Below are 14,273 nucleotides of genomic sequence, written 5' to 3'. Positions count from 1 at the left end.
GGGTGCGACAGGGCGGGGCACCGCCTGGCAAGGAATGGCTGGGACACCGGCCTGGGCGGGGCGTGCGGGTCTCCTCTGCGGGGACCCGCTCACGCGTGCGGTCTGTGTCGGGGCCAGAAGGGGCCTTCTGTGTGTGCATGTGTCGGCCCTTCTCGTCCCGGTGCAGACGAGGTGGGCTGTGTCCGGCCAGAGACACAGGGGGTCGGGGAGCCCAGCCACCCCCTGAGCCTCGCTTTCCAGTGGCTCCCGACACAGCTGCAGTCAGCCGGCCCCCGGCCCCTCCCTTCAGGGAGGCGCCCTGCACCCTTCCTTCCGCCGGCCTGGGCCTCCACTCCTCCCCAGGGCTGCCTGCCTCCGTGACTATGCCTGCCGCAGGCTGGTGGTCAGAGAGACAGTGGGACGGAGGGCCCCGCCCCCTGGGCTGCTCCGGGGCCGTGAGGATGCACCGTTCCCTGGCCTGCCGCATCCCAGAGGGCCAGCTGGTGCTGTGCTGGGGTGGGCGGGGGGCGGCAGGGGGCCAGGCTGTGCTCACAGCCCACGTGCCCGCCCACCGCCTTCGGGCTCTTTCTCCTCCCGGCCCCCCCCCCCCCGCCGTGGCTTGGCCTCCTCCAGGTGGGGGCTCCGGGCCAGGCCAGCGGGCTCTCAGAACAGGAGGCTGGCTTCCCTGCGGCTTCCTGCGCTCTGCTGCCGTGGGACGCCGTGTCCCACTTCTGCCTCGGGCCCTTCCCGTTGAGACGGCCGTGAGGCTCCCTGGCCTGGCCTCCTGCTCCCTCCGGTGAGAGCGCCCCCACCCCCTGCCCGCGGGGATGGTGTGGTCACTCACGTGCCATGTGTTTTGTTTCCTTTCCAGGCGGCTTCTGCCACCTCCCTGGCCAGCCTGGCATGCACGCACACGGTGCGCTGGGCCGTCTGGAGGCCCGGGCTGGAGGCCAGCTCCGGGAGCCTGACGCTGCCTCTCCAGGGCGGGATCCAGCCCAGCCCCCTGCACTGCCTGGTCTACAAGGTGCCCCCGGCCAGCATGAGCTCCGAAGAGGTGAGTAGTCAATGCTTCACAGTTACGACTCTTGTTACCAGGAGCTTTTAGCAGGCGCCTGTATGTCCAGAGGTTGGCACATGTGGTTGCTGATGTTTCACGAGGGGAATTTGTTCGTCGTGGGTGTGCCCTTAAAGACGTGTGATTGCTGAGCTGCCGTGAGCTGTGAGCTCACGGAGGCCACCTTGACCTTGGGTCTGTACATCGCTCTCCACGTGCGTCAGTCTCTCGGGTGACCGGCAGGGCTGTGGTTCTTACTTGTACGCACTTGACAATGAGATCCACGCCGGTGCTGCCCGAGGCTTTTAGAGGAGGACTTGGGAATGCATGGCGCCCTGGGGGGTGGGCCCCACGAGGCATGAGGGCCAGGGAGGGAGCCGGGCGGCCAGCGCGCAGCCCAGTGTGTCCTGGGGCTTGTCACTCACACCCGCCGGCCCCCGGCTCTCCCCGGCCATGGGAGGAGGGTGGGACTACAGCCAGAGTTGGAAAACCCCACTTTTGAAAGGAGGCCGTCTCTGAACCGTGGTGTGGGGAGCACAGAGGGAGTGGGGCACAGCCAGGTGGGGGGGTGTGTGAGGGGTCTCGTCTGTCCCCGGGTCACTGGTGGCCTTGCGGGGTGGCCAGCAGTGACCCAGGGGGCCACAGACACTGTGGGGAACCCTGCCCCAGCTCCGGTGTGCCGGCGGCATCCTGTCTGGGCACGCTGGCGGTTCTTCGGCTTCTGCCCCCGAAATGCACCCAGCCTGTCTCGGCGACAGCCCCTGCACCTGTGACGTCAGGCCGCCGGACACTGGGGTGGCCTGTCCTCTGCCCCTCCCCCAGCTACTTCACCTTACTGGCTTACACCCCCCCTGGGAAAATCACCCGAGCCCGTGGGGCCGGCAGGTGAGTGGGAGTGGCAGGTGTCGATCCACGGAAAGCAGGAGTGGGGAGAACTTACCGTGACTGGCGACAGCAACCCCCAGAAGGGCAACAGAGACGACACCGCGCTCTCCGCCTCTAGAGCTCCTGCAAGTGTGTTCGATGTCGAGGCCACGGTTACAACAGTGGTTTGTGGTGTACGTATATGTACACACACACATGTAAACGAATGGCATGTGTAGTTCTTTTACTGTGTGTGTGTGTGTGTGTGTGTGTATAGGCAACTACAAAATCAAGGGGACGGGTAAGGAGATCTGCGTGCTGATCGGGTGTCCACATCCCACTTGAGGTAATAAAGTACCGACCCTGAGCAGCCCGAACAATCACTAAAACTATGACACAGGGAGACAGTGAAAACCCCGCCAGACAGAGAACACGGAGCAACTCCAAAGGGGTCAGCAGGGGGGAGCGGGGATGCACAACCGAAGGAACGGGTGATGGCGAACGGCGGCCCCCAATCCTGACAGACGAGGGCGCCGTGAACTGGGAGCCGTCCGTCGGAGCGCGCCGCCCCGAAGGCGGAGACCGTCCGGTCGTGGGAGAGAACCAGGTGCACGCAGACGCTGTGGCCGGGCGCTCCCTGCAGGGGCAGTGATGCGGGTCGGCGGGCGGCTTGGTGAGGGGCCGGGAGGCGTCCCGTGCCAACACTGAGCCGGCAAGACGGGAGTGGAGGCCAGGTCGGACGTGGAGCAAAGGAAATAAGTGTCCGGGGAAGGAGGGGAGATCGCGCGTGGTAAGGGGGTCAGTTCACCGAGAAGACGTAGCGCCCTAAGAGTGTGCGCGTCTGAGGCGGAACACAGAGCTTCGGAACGCGTCAGGCGGCGGTCCTGGGGCTGAAAGGCGGGGCGGACGAGTCATGGGGCGGCCTGGGCCTCCTCCTTCGGGCCCCCGGGGTGGGCTGCGTACCCGCGGCCAGAGCGCGGCTGAGACGCAGGCGAGTGTCCTGCCCGTCGCCCCCAACCACCGGCCTAAGTGACATCGGTCAGACGCCTCCCCACCGCCAGCAGAACATGCATTCTTCCCAAGCGCACGTGGGACATTCACCGAGACCATGTCCTGGGTCACACGCACACACGCATGCACACACACACACAGCTTTAACAATATTAAAAGAATTGAAAATGTACAGGATAGATTCTGTGATTGTAATGGAATTACACTAGAAATAAATAACAGAGATAATGTGAAAAATTAGACACTTGGAAATGAGACTATACGTTTCTGAATAACCCATTGTTTAGGAGGAGACCTCAGGGAAGGGGAAGATAATATTTTGAACTGAACAAAAATGAAAATACGACATATCAAAATTGTAGGATGCAGCTAACGTGGAGATTTATAGTGTTAATGTTAAGTGCTCGTATTAGAACAAGAAAAGGGTCTCAAGTCTATGGTTTAATCTCCCACCTCTAGAAACTAGAAAAAGAAGAACAAAATGAACCCAAAGGAAGCAGAAGAAAATAACAAAGCTAAGAGAAGTCAGTGAACTTGAGAACAGAAAAACAATAAAAAAAAAAGGAGAACACCAAAAAGACCAGAAACCAATCATTTGAAAAGATCAATAAAATCGATGAACTTCTAGCGAGACTGAGGAAGCAAAGAGGGAGGACACACCCCGGACCCCGCGGGCGTCAGGAGGGTGTTGGGGCGCACACTCTGTGAACCCCTGACCCCACAGATCCGACAGCGTGGACGAAGGGGGTCAGACCGTCCCGGACGACCAGCCGCCGAGACTCGCCCAAGCTGCAGTAGGAAACCCGACATCAGTTTCGAGAGAAATGGAAATCATAGTTAAAAGATATTTTGAAACAGAAATACCCAGGCCCACTCGCTGTGGGTTCACCATTTAAAGGAGCCACCGTGCCGATCCTGGGGGACCCCTTCCGGAAAGCGGAAGAGACGGGGACGGCTCCCAGTCCGTGCAGCGAGTTACGCCGGCATCGGAAACGGAGGAAGGAAACTTCGGACCCAGATGCAAAACACAGAACCAAATATCAGCAAATCAAACCCAGCCACGTGGAAGACAGCACACCTCGACCGGGCGGGGGTCTGCCCCGGAACGCAAGGCCATTTTCTTTTTGAAAATCAGTAACTGCAGTTCACCACAGCCACAGCCTACAGGAGGAAAACCGTGGGATCGTAGTGATTGACGCAGAGACACATTTGACAAAATTTAGCAGCCGTTTATGTAGACACTCGGAGCAAGAATTCCCTCAGTCTGGTCCCGGGCGTCCACAAAGCCCTTAGTTAGGTCCCGCGTCACAGTGGGGGGCTGAGCGCGCCCCTGGGGCCGCCGGGGCTGGGTGGCAGAGGTCCGCTCGGAGCCTTCAGAACCTGGCTCAGCGCTGCCCTGGGTTCTGGGGGTCCCGGCCGTGCAGCCCGGCGAGGGCACACAGTGGAAGACGCAGATTTGGAGAGGAGGAGGCGTCAGAGCTGTCCTCCCCTCGGACGGACGGCGAGGTCGCCCGTGCAGGTGACCGCCAGGCAGCGACAGGAAGCTCCTGAAGTGCGGGAGTGAGTTCGTCGAGGCGGCAGGGCACGCCGCCGGAGGTCCGGTGTAACAGTCACCCTCGTGTCTGCGCACGGGCAGTGAGGTGCTGGGAAGGCAGCCTCACCAGTCGCTGTTCTGTGCGGAGGCCCCCGCAGCAGTGGGGTCCGAGCACGCGGGCGCCCCGCGCTCCGTGCCTGCCCTCGTTTTCGTCGTGGCCGCCCTGCCGTGCAGTCGGACGGCCGAAGTCCCCGGAGAGCTGGGACCGCTTTACCGAGACTCAGTGTGGTGGGGCGGACGCGGAGTCCCAAGCGATCCCTCCGTGGCTGAGGCCGTTTCCGTCGGAACCCCAGCGGGACGTCCTGGAGGCGCAGACAAGCCGGCTCTGAGGCGAGTGCCCGAAGGCACGGGAGGGAGAAGAGTGAGGACGACCGAGAGGGGAGCAGCAGCCGTAGCGCGGGACGCGCACTGGTGGGGGCGGGTGGCCCGGAGGCCGGCGGAGGGGCAGCAGGGGGCGCGGGCGCTGCGCCCTCCCGGGTCTGCGGCAGCTCCCTGTTCTCACCCGCGCTGGGAACAGCCCAGTCTTGACGGGTGGGTAACGGGCAGGACACGGCACGGCACGGCAGGACAGGACGCTCTGCTTGGCGACGGGAAGGAGTGACCGGAGACGCGCTGAGTGAAGGGGGCCGTCCTCACGGTCAGGTGCCACGGGTCCCGGTCACGTGCCCTTCTTGGCAAGCCAGACACGAGGGGCGGCGTGGCGCAGGGCTTGGGAAAGTCAGTTTTCACCGGTTAATTTACAGGCACATTCGGAACGGCAGGAATGCCGCGATCCCTGTGCGCGTGGGGGTTATTCTGTGGTGCCGTGTGGTCGTCTGGTGTTTTTACGGCCACGGCTGGTTGCCTTCTGCTCAGAAAGTTGCCTGACTGCAGCCTAAGAGTGCGTGGGTTGTGCCTGGGTGAATCCTCCCGGTAAAAGGGCACCGGCGATGGCTGCCAGCGACGATGGCGGCGAGGTCACCTTTGCTCTGTGGTCGTCGCAGGTGAAGCAGGTGGAGTCAGGGACCGTCCACTTCCAGTACTCGCTGAGCCTGGACGGACACCCGGACGTGCCCACGGGACACCCCCGGGCGGAGCGGCGGCCCCCCGGGAAGACGGCCACGTCCCCTTCAGGTGAGTGCCGGCGGGGAGCTGCCTTTTCGGGCCCGCGGCACGGCCCCCGCCTGTCCCCGGGGAGAGGCGCTCAGTGCAGTGTGGAAACGCCGGCCAGGCCGTGGACACGGCGGCCGTGGGTGGGTGGAAGCGGGTGGCTGCGCTCTGCTCACGGCGGGTGCGGCCCTGCGCCCCGCCCCCAGTCAGCTCCGCTGCTGGCGGCTCCTGACTCGGGGTCCTGGAAGGTTCTTTCGGTGACACTTAGTGGCCGCGTCACGTGGCCGTCCTGCCGCGGGGCTGGAGACTTAGAGGTGGGCCGAGAGCCGTGGGCTGCGGCTCCACCTTGCCTTGTTCATGCGGCCGTGAGTTGGTTGTTTTCAGAGAACGCTTTCTGCGTCCTTGCAGCCCTGTCCTTGAGTGCGAGTCCGGGACCTCGGTCCGTGGCTTTAAGGGAGGGGGAGGGGGTCAGCCCTCAGCCGGGTGACGCTGCTCCCTGGGTGGCAACGTGTCAGGTGCGTGCGGGCGGCTAAGGAGCAGCTGGGCTTCGGCTTCCTGTCGGGCGGGCCCCGCCCCTTCTGCTGCGGCCGGCGCCTGGTGCGCAGGGCCCCCTGCTCCGTGCCCGAGGCCCACCCAGCCAGCGTCCTGCCTGGGGTCCCCCTGCGGTGAAAAGGGGTGCGGAGGCTAGAAGGGCGTGGGGGGTGGCTCGCCGTGAGTGAGCCCGGACCCGGCTCCGAGTGTCCAGAGACCTCGCCGGCCGCAGGAACGTTCGCGGTCACGGGTGGCTGGAGAGCTGGGGAGACGGGGGGTGAACGGGTGAGCTGGGGGCGGGGAGCTCCACGTGCGTCCCTCCCCCGGTGGCTGCCCTGTGACGGGGCCGCCCGCCAGCCTCTGCCGGCCGCAGGCCCCGGGTGCTGGGCGAGGAGCCCGTGCCTCCCGCCCGGGAGCGAGTTTTTACGAGACACGCGAGGCGCTGGGGCCACGGGACCTGCCCCACGCCGCGTCTCCGCCGGTCTGCGGTGAGAGCCGTGGAGACAGGCAGACGGCCGAGCGTGGCCGTGCTCCAGCAGGACTTCGGCTACGACCACGGGCCGTGGGCCAGCCCTGGCCGGCCGGGAGGTCGTCACGCGCAGGGCCCTGGTCTGCAGCTCCCTGTTCCGCCGCGTCTGCGTCAGGCACCGGGGACGGGACGACTCAAAGCGGCTTAAACAGGACAGGGGCCATACGGGCTCAGGTGACAGAAGACTCCCAGTGGTCGTCCGTCCGTCCGTCCGTGTCCCTCCCGCACCCTGTCCCCTCGCCCTGGGGCGCTCAGCCCTGGCCCCTTCCGGGAGGGTCTCCAGGTGGCGGCCCAGGAGCTGCACGCCCACCCTCGGGCCTCGGGGCCCCGCAGAGGGACCGTCCTTTGGTCATGTGCCCCCCCCCGGGCTGCCTCCCTTGCTGTCGCCCCGTGGGCGCCTGGGGGGGCCGCCCTCTGTTGGTGGGGGGGCGGGCCGTCCACCCTGACCGCACGGTGGGACGTCCTCTGGGAGCCCCCACCCAACCCCCCCGACGGGAGCCGGGCTCGGGGCAGGGCTCGTGCTGCGAGGAGCATGGTGGGTGCTCGGGGTGCCCTGGGACCTCCCCGCCGAGGCGGCGGCGCGCTCCGGGCCTGAGATGGACCCCCTCGCCCCCGAGACGGGCGTCTGCCGGCCGGCCGGCTGAGTCGACACTCTCCTCTGGGTGGGGCGCCGGGGCTGCAGCTGGGCGTGCCGGGGGCAGGGCCGTGGGCTCGTCCCCAGGAGTGGCCTGGCGGGGGGGGCCCGGAAGGGCCTGGCACTGAAGTCCGTGCTGACGTGCGGCAGCAGCGTCACTGGCTGTTCGGCCGCCGCCGGGGGCCGGCAGGTCTGCGTGGACGGGGCCCGGTGGCATCAGCGTGACCGCCCTCAGCCCGGACGCCAGGCACCGGAAGGCGGCTGCCTCCCCAGACCCGGTGCCGCTGGCGGGAGTCCTCGCTGGTGTTTAACGTACGGTGGGGATTTCTTGCTTCAGTATTTCACCCACCTGTATGGGCCCTCTGGAAATCTTAATGGTGTGCGCTGTCACTTTAAGTGAGGTGCTTGGGGTTTTCTGCTCTGAGTGGTCCCTCTCGTTCTTCTATACAATGGCAAGGGAGCCAGGGCCCCTGCGGCCCGCTCGCGGGAGCGTGCCGGCAGCCACTAGGGGGCACTGCTTCTTCGTTTTTCCCGGCGTGGAATCTCCCTGACCCACATTTTGCTTTCGAATGTTCTGGTGGCGTCCGAATTCCGTGGCTCCGGCTTAACAGCCATGAGACCCGCCGTGTGGAGGGGCCGATGAAACCGTGTCCCGGGCTCCTCCAGCACCCCCACCCCCCCGCTTCCTGTGCCCAGAGCCTTCGGGGGAGCGCCGCCGCCCCCCACACCGCTGGGGCGGGGCCTTTCAGATGGGTGTGCCCCGGCTCCCCAGTGTCGGGGTGCCGTGGGGCCCTGACCGGGACCTCCTTGCCGGGTCGTTCGTGGTGCTGGTGCGTTTTCTGTTGGCCGGGGCCTCCCTGGGGCCGAGGGTCAGTCAGTGGCAGGCGTCTGCCCCACGGCCAGGCCAGCACGCCCTTCCCGGCGCTGCCTCCTTCTCCAGGCAGGCAACAGCCACGCGGGCAGCGCCCGGCTGGAGGCCAGGAGGGGTTACTGCCCCCGCCCGAGCGTTCGGGTTCCCCCACCCAGAGGCCGGCCGGGCTCCTCCCAGCAGAGGAAAGTGGTGCCGTTTCCTGCAGTTTCCCCTCATCTCCTAAGTCAGCCTGGGGGATGGTCAGGCCCCATTTTGGGCAGAACAAAGGACGCTCTGCTCGCTGCTGCGTTCTGTGCCCCTCTCTGGACTTCGGGGGGGGGGGCGCGGCGAGGCGGCCGGTGGGCCGGGGCTGCGGGGCATAGGGGCAGAGCTCCGAGATCGTTGGGGAGGGGCCCTCGGAACCCCCTCCTGCCGTTGCCCCCGGGGAGGCCGAGCTCCACATTCTCCTGCCTCCCCCCCGCCCTGCTGAGCTCATTTCGGCAGCCAGAGGTTCCTGGGCCTCGGGTGTTCCAGGGTCCGGGGTCTGCGTGACCTTGGCTGGGTAGAGGGGAGCCAAGCAAGCTGCCTGCTGGCTGGGGGGCCCCTCCTGAGGCGGAGCCCCCTTGGCACCCCCTGGCTGTCCCCGCCCCCTAATCCCCCTCAGCCCGGGGTGAACCCGCCCTGCCTTTCCCAGGGGGCAGGGAGAGGAGGGAGGAGGGAGAGCCACGGGCTGGGGTCAGGGCCACAGGAGGGTCACAGGAGGCAGGGCTGGGCCACCTGGGGCGAGCTGCGACTTCTCAGGGGTCCAGGCCGTCCTCAAGCCCAGCAGTGTGGGGGTCATGTGCAGTGGACAGAGTCCGGTGGCTGAAGGGAACCGTGGTGAGTGAGGCCGGGAGTGGCGGCGAGGGCAGGAGATGGGCCGTGGTCCTCGGGGACCCCAGGCGGGTCACCGTGGCAGACGGGTGCCTCTCTCACGGCTGGGTCAGGAGGGGCTCGGGGTCAGGCCGGGGCAGCCCCCGGGGGGCGGGGGCAGTGGCGTGGGCGGGGCAGGCACAGGCGTGCAGTGCGTGTGAGGTGACCGTGAGCCGACACTGGTCCGGCCGTGCAGGGTGGGGGGCGGGGCGGGGCGCTTGGCCTAGACCCCCCCCAGGGCCCGGGGACAGGGGTGGGAGCAGGACAGGACAGCAGAGGCCTGGCCCTGCCCCGTCCTTGCGTGGGGACGGCGCTCAGCGGGGGGCTCCTGCGGGGGAGGCTGAGACCAGCTGGGCATCACCAAGGTCAGAGGACACTCCTAGCCCCTCGTCAGGGGACCACGTGCAGGGCCGGCCCGGACGCCCCCTGGCACCGACACGGCCGCGCCGCCCACGCGGGGGACTCGGGGGCCAGGCTGTGCTTAGCGGGCCTCGGCGTGGCCGGGTGACGGGGCAGGCAGGCAGCCGTGCAGCCCGGCGGCGGTGTCTGCCGGCACATTTCTCGTTGAACGGACCGGGGCTCTGCCCAGCCAGGGTTGCGGCGGACCGGCTCTCCGAAGGCAGGTGCGTGAGCAGGTGAAAAGATGGGGGCGGGGCCAGGTGAGCACGGGAGCACCTGACCCGTGGGCGCTTCCTCCTCTCGCGGAGCCGCACCGAGTGAGCCCTGCAGAGCGGGGGCGGGGCGGCCGACGGGCGGCGCCAGAGCGCAGGGTTCCTTCTCCGAGGCGGGGACTTGGGAGGAGCTGCCCTGGGTGGGGTTCACGCACGCCTGAGTCTTCTCCGCTAACGTGGCGACTGCCTGGTCGCTGCTGCCAAGCTCTGAGTGGCAGCACCCGATGCCACGGGAGGGGGGTGCCTGTCAGGCCCTGAGCGGTTGGAGCTTCAGGTGCCCCGGGCCCCGCCGAGGCTGACGCCACCCTGTCCCGTGTGCTTCCTCCCAGGCCCGCCAGTGCCGCCGCCCCAGGGGCTGCTCGCCTCCCAGGACTCGCCTGTGGGACCCGGGGTAAGTGCGGCCCGGGGGCCTTTCGGGATTCCGGGGCCCGTTGTTCAAAGGCTCTGGGTACAGGGGTGTTCTCTCTGCGTCTTTAAGGACCGCTGATGCCTGTGTGCTTCCCAGGGCTGGGGGGTGTTCCCTGGGGAGGTTCCCTGGGGGGCCTGGTCCGAGGCTGCTGTCGGGGGCGGGCCCGTCCATGCACGGGTGGGCTTCCTGTGCGGACAGGGAGCTCTGGCTCATGGGCCGCTGGCCGGCCGGCGCGGCGCGGCTGCCCCTCTGGAATCTGAAGGCCGTTCCATGCCCTTGAACGAGGCCAGGCCCCGCCCCCCCCCATCCCGATGACTCTGTCTGCCAGCCTCACCCTGGAAACCGACTTTCCGGAGGAGCTGAGTGATCCGGAATCAAAGGCTGTCCCCAGGACGCGGGTTCAGTGTGTGCCGCGCAGCTGGGCAGCGCGGTCAGACGTGGATGTTGTGCTCGCCTGGAGACACGCGTGTGGAGACGGCCCCCTGGCCTCCCCGTGGGGCTGCCCCGGCGTTCTCCCTGTGGCAGTTTCCTCGGGCCGGGGGTTCAGGGGCCGCAGGACAGCGCTTCTCGCCTCCGGGGGCAGGAGAGGCGCCTTGGCCGCAGTCCATCCAGAGACGGATGGATGGGGGGTGAGACCCGGAGAGGGCCCACGGCCGCAGGCCGCCCTGCCGCCCACGGGCACGGAGAGCCCGTCTCTCTGGCCGTCTCCCTTCTCCTCTTGCTTTTCCGTGTTGCTGTTTTTATCCCAGTGTCACGGTCCAGCGGAGATGGTCTCTCTCACTTGCTCGGGCGAAGGGGGTCAGAGAAGGTTTGGGGTTCCAGAGCCGCCGCTGCTCGGAGAGCGCAGGCCTCAGGGCTCCCCCCTTCCCCCCGCGGGTGTGGCTGGTGCTGCAGAGGGGGCTTCCCGAGGTCCTCAGGGGGCCTCGTACCTTCTCACCTGAGCTTCCTCCCCCGCAGCTGTCCCTCTCCCAGCTGGCAGCTTCCCCACGGTCCCCGACTGCCCGCCGCCCGGCCAGGCCCTCGTCCCAGCGGCCCGACAGCCCCGAGCCCTCGCAGGCGCAGGCGCAGGCGGTGAGTGCGCCCCGTTCCCTCCAGGCAGCGGCTCCAGATTCCTGACCCTGGGAGGGCTCTGACTCGGCCACCACGCTGGCCCAGGTGGGGTGCCCGGGCCCATCGTGGGCTCTCTGGGACACAGGCGTAGGGACTGCCCAGGCTCCAGAGACCTGCCGCCTCCAGTCCGGTGACCGGCGAGCGTGTGGGCGGGGCCGTCCTGCGCAGGCGAGGCAAACCACCCTTAGGCCTTGGGGCGTGAGAGGCGGGGGACCCTGCGTGGAGACGGAGGTAGAGGCAGCCCGGGCCACCCGCCTCCAGGGCCCTCTCCTCCTGCCGGCGGACAGGGAGCGCGGGGAGGCCTTGCCGCCTCCCGACGCCGCCGCGGCTGGTGGCCTGAAGTGGGCCCGTGCCCGTGCTGACCGTGGGGCGTGCACACGGAGTGTGGCCTCAGACACGGGCCGGTTCCTGCAGACTGCGCCTCCCGGCTCGCGCTGCAGCCCTGCCGGCTCGCGCTGCAGCCCTGCTGGGGAGAACACTCAGGAGCGTGTAGTGCCGTCCCCTAGGCTGTGGGGGCGGGGGGAGGGGCGTGGGTTTGCAGCTCATCCAGTTGTTCAACCAGGTGCTTCTCGGCCTCACGACTGTGAACCTACTTCTGCTGCCGGCCCGCCCCCCGCCCCCCTGTGCATCTGGCTCCCGTGCTCGAGAGGAGCTTGCGTCTCTGGTTTTGCTGGGGCTGCTCTGGCTCTGTGGCGAGTTTTCTGGACGGAAACACAGCGCGGGGAGCCACCTCGAAAGAGGGCGTCCTGGGTTCCGGAGAGGCTTTTGGCTTAGACACGCGCCCCCTGCTTTGGGGGAAGCGGACGGCACGGGTGGCGGGGGGACGAGGACGTCCCTGCGCACCCACGGGCCAGGGCTCACGCGGCTGCCTGCTGGGCCGGGTGCAGGGGGCCTCGTCTGGGTCCACGAGCTCGGGGGAGGGGGGCGGGGGGAGCCTAAGCTCCCTGCCCAGCATCCACCTCTCCACGGCCCTGAGCTGTGCACAAGCCCCGCGGTTCCTGCCTTGGTGCTTTCGACTCGCGGGAAGTGCAGGACGCCCAGATCAGCTCAGGTGCCAGATGAAAACAACTGTTTCGTGCGAGCACGCCCCAGAGGCTGCGTGAGGCACACTCGCCCCGGAGTTGTTCGTCGTTCGCCTGAAATGAGGACGCACCTGGGCCTCCCGTGTTTTTATCTGCTGGTGCTGAAAACGTGACAGGCAGTTCGTGGCTGAGCCCCCATGTCCGAGCGCCATGTGGGCCGCAGGGCAGGGTCCGTGTCCCTGGAGCCTCACCGGGGCCCTCGCTTTGTGCAGCAGGAGACCCCCTTGGAGGGCCGGATCTCCCACCTGGAAGCTGACCTGAGCCAGACGTCCCCGGCCCCCGGCCCGTGTGTCGCCGAGCAGTTGCAGGAGCTGCCTTTCGCCCCGGTGCACGCCCCAATCGTGGTGGGGGCCCAGACCCGGAGGTGAGGGGCGGGGCTGTGTGGGGGGGGCACCGATGGTCCCGGAGCGAGGGGCCGGTTTGCCCTGGTGCTGCCGCCCTTCCCCAGGGGCGGGCTGAGGACCGTGGCTCTGGGTTCCAGCTCCGGGAGGAAGCTCTCGAGGGCCGCGCTGGCGCTCCTGCAGGCCTCCGGCTTCCCCGAGGTCCTGGACGCCCACCAGCAGCCTGTGGAGGCGGTGGACCCCGCAGACCCCGTGAACTTCGACCCTCAGAAGGAAGAGTCAGACCCTCTGCAGAGCAACGAAATTGTGCTCCAGTTCCTTGCCTTCAGCAGGTGACGTCTTCGCCCGGCAGCCTGAGTTCCCCGCCCCCTGGCCCGTGCGTGTTTCGCACGGAATGAAAACCTCCGTGTGGCTCCGACCCACAGTGCATGCTGGGTGGGGGTCTCGGGCGATGAAGGCCTGCCGTGAGTCTCGGTTCCGCCTTGGCCGAGACCCTGCTGCGCCTCGCCCTCGGGGGCCTCCCCTGCAAACTCGGACAGCGTGCTGCCGGCCAGCCCTCGGGTGCCGGGGTGGCTCTGACAGCGGGGTTCTCCAGCCGCGCCTGAAGGGGGTGGGCGAGGGCGGGCTCCCCCAGGCCACAGGAGAGCCGGTCACGTGGGCGAAGGAGGCAGCGTGTCCCCGGCCGAGGGCACTTGACTGATTCTGCGGCTTTGCCGGACTCAGGGTGCCCGAGGCCGACCCGGAAGCGCCGTGGCCCAGCACCGTGTATTTCACCTTCCAGTTCTACCGCTTCCCGCCCGCGACGACCCCGCGGCTGCGGCTGCTGGAGCTGGACGGAACGGGGACGTCCGGCTCCGGCCCCGTGTCGCACATCCTCGCCCCCGTCGGCCAGGACGGCGCCTTGGACGCCGGTGAGTGCTGTGCCCGGGGGACGCGGGGAAAAGCCGCGCGGAGCCCAGTCTGCAGGGTGTTTTGGAAAGCCCTGTGCGCGAGGATTCTCACGCGTCTGCAGGACGCGAGAGGGAGCTGTCTCGGGTCAGCTCCGCAGCACCGGCCCGTCCCCGCGCCGGCCTCTGTCCAGGCCAGCGCTGTTTCGGAGCAGAGCCCAGAGGTTGTATGGTTCCGTCTGCACGCATTTCCCTGTGGGTGCCCCGAAAACCGGACAGTCCTTCCTGAGAAACAGGAACTCCGTAATACCATCCCACCTAAAAGTTTAGAACAGTCCTTTAACATCACCAGACGCCCAGCCAGTGTTAACAACGTTCCGTAGAGTGTGCAAGGCAGGGCGTGAGGAAGGTCCACTCGAGGGGTGGTGACTGTCCTGTCTCTCTGTCGGGGGGGGCCACTGCCCTCCCCCCGGTCATTTCAGTTGTCGGAGCAGCCTCATGCTTGTCCCCCTGAGCTGCCGGTGGCCTGCCCTTTGGTTTCGAGTTGCAGAGGTGACATTTGTGGCACCCCCCACCCCCTGTTTCCCTGGAGACTGGGAGTTAGATCCAGACGCGGGGGCCGGCGTGCACTGTTGTTGGTCCGAGTCCCCTCTGGCCGGCGCTGCGCTCCGTCCCTGCAGCCGCGCACCTGCGGCTCCTCTCTGCCCTGTGTCCGCCGCCGTGGCC

The 14,273-nt window shown here is 67.5% G+C and overlaps 1 protein-coding gene across 3 annotated transcripts in view; it reads left to right on the top strand.

Annotated features, from left to right (window-relative positions):
• NPHP4 (nephrocystin 4) overlaps positions 1-14,273 on the top strand; it is a 68,390-nt gene that overhangs the window by 32,405 nt on the left and 21,712 nt on the right. For all 3 annotated transcript variants that reach the window (XM_045858765.1, XM_045858764.1, XM_045858763.1), the window contains 7 exons: positions 851-1,033; positions 5,486-5,615; positions 10,048-10,109; positions 11,085-11,198; positions 12,532-12,683; positions 12,801-12,992; positions 13,384-13,571. In XM_045858765.1, the coding sequence (XP_045714721.1) occupies positions 851-1,033; positions 5,486-5,615; positions 10,048-10,109; positions 11,085-11,198; positions 12,532-12,683; positions 12,801-12,992; positions 13,384-13,571 (1,021 nt within the window). The remainder of the gene's footprint in view (positions 1-850; positions 1,034-5,485; positions 5,616-10,047; positions 10,110-11,084; positions 11,199-12,531; positions 12,684-12,800; positions 12,993-13,383; positions 13,572-14,273) is intronic.

This window comes from Phyllostomus hastatus, unplaced genomic scaffold (assembly GCF_019186645.2).
Source record: "Phyllostomus hastatus isolate PE091 unplaced genomic scaffold, TTU_PhHast_1.1 phas_scaffold_182, whole genome shotgun sequence".
NCBI classification, from domain to species: Eukaryota; Metazoa; Chordata; class Mammalia; order Chiroptera; family Phyllostomidae; genus Phyllostomus; species Phyllostomus hastatus.
Note: the sequence above shows the minus strand (reverse complement) of the source record. Positions and strands in the feature narration are given on the sequence as shown.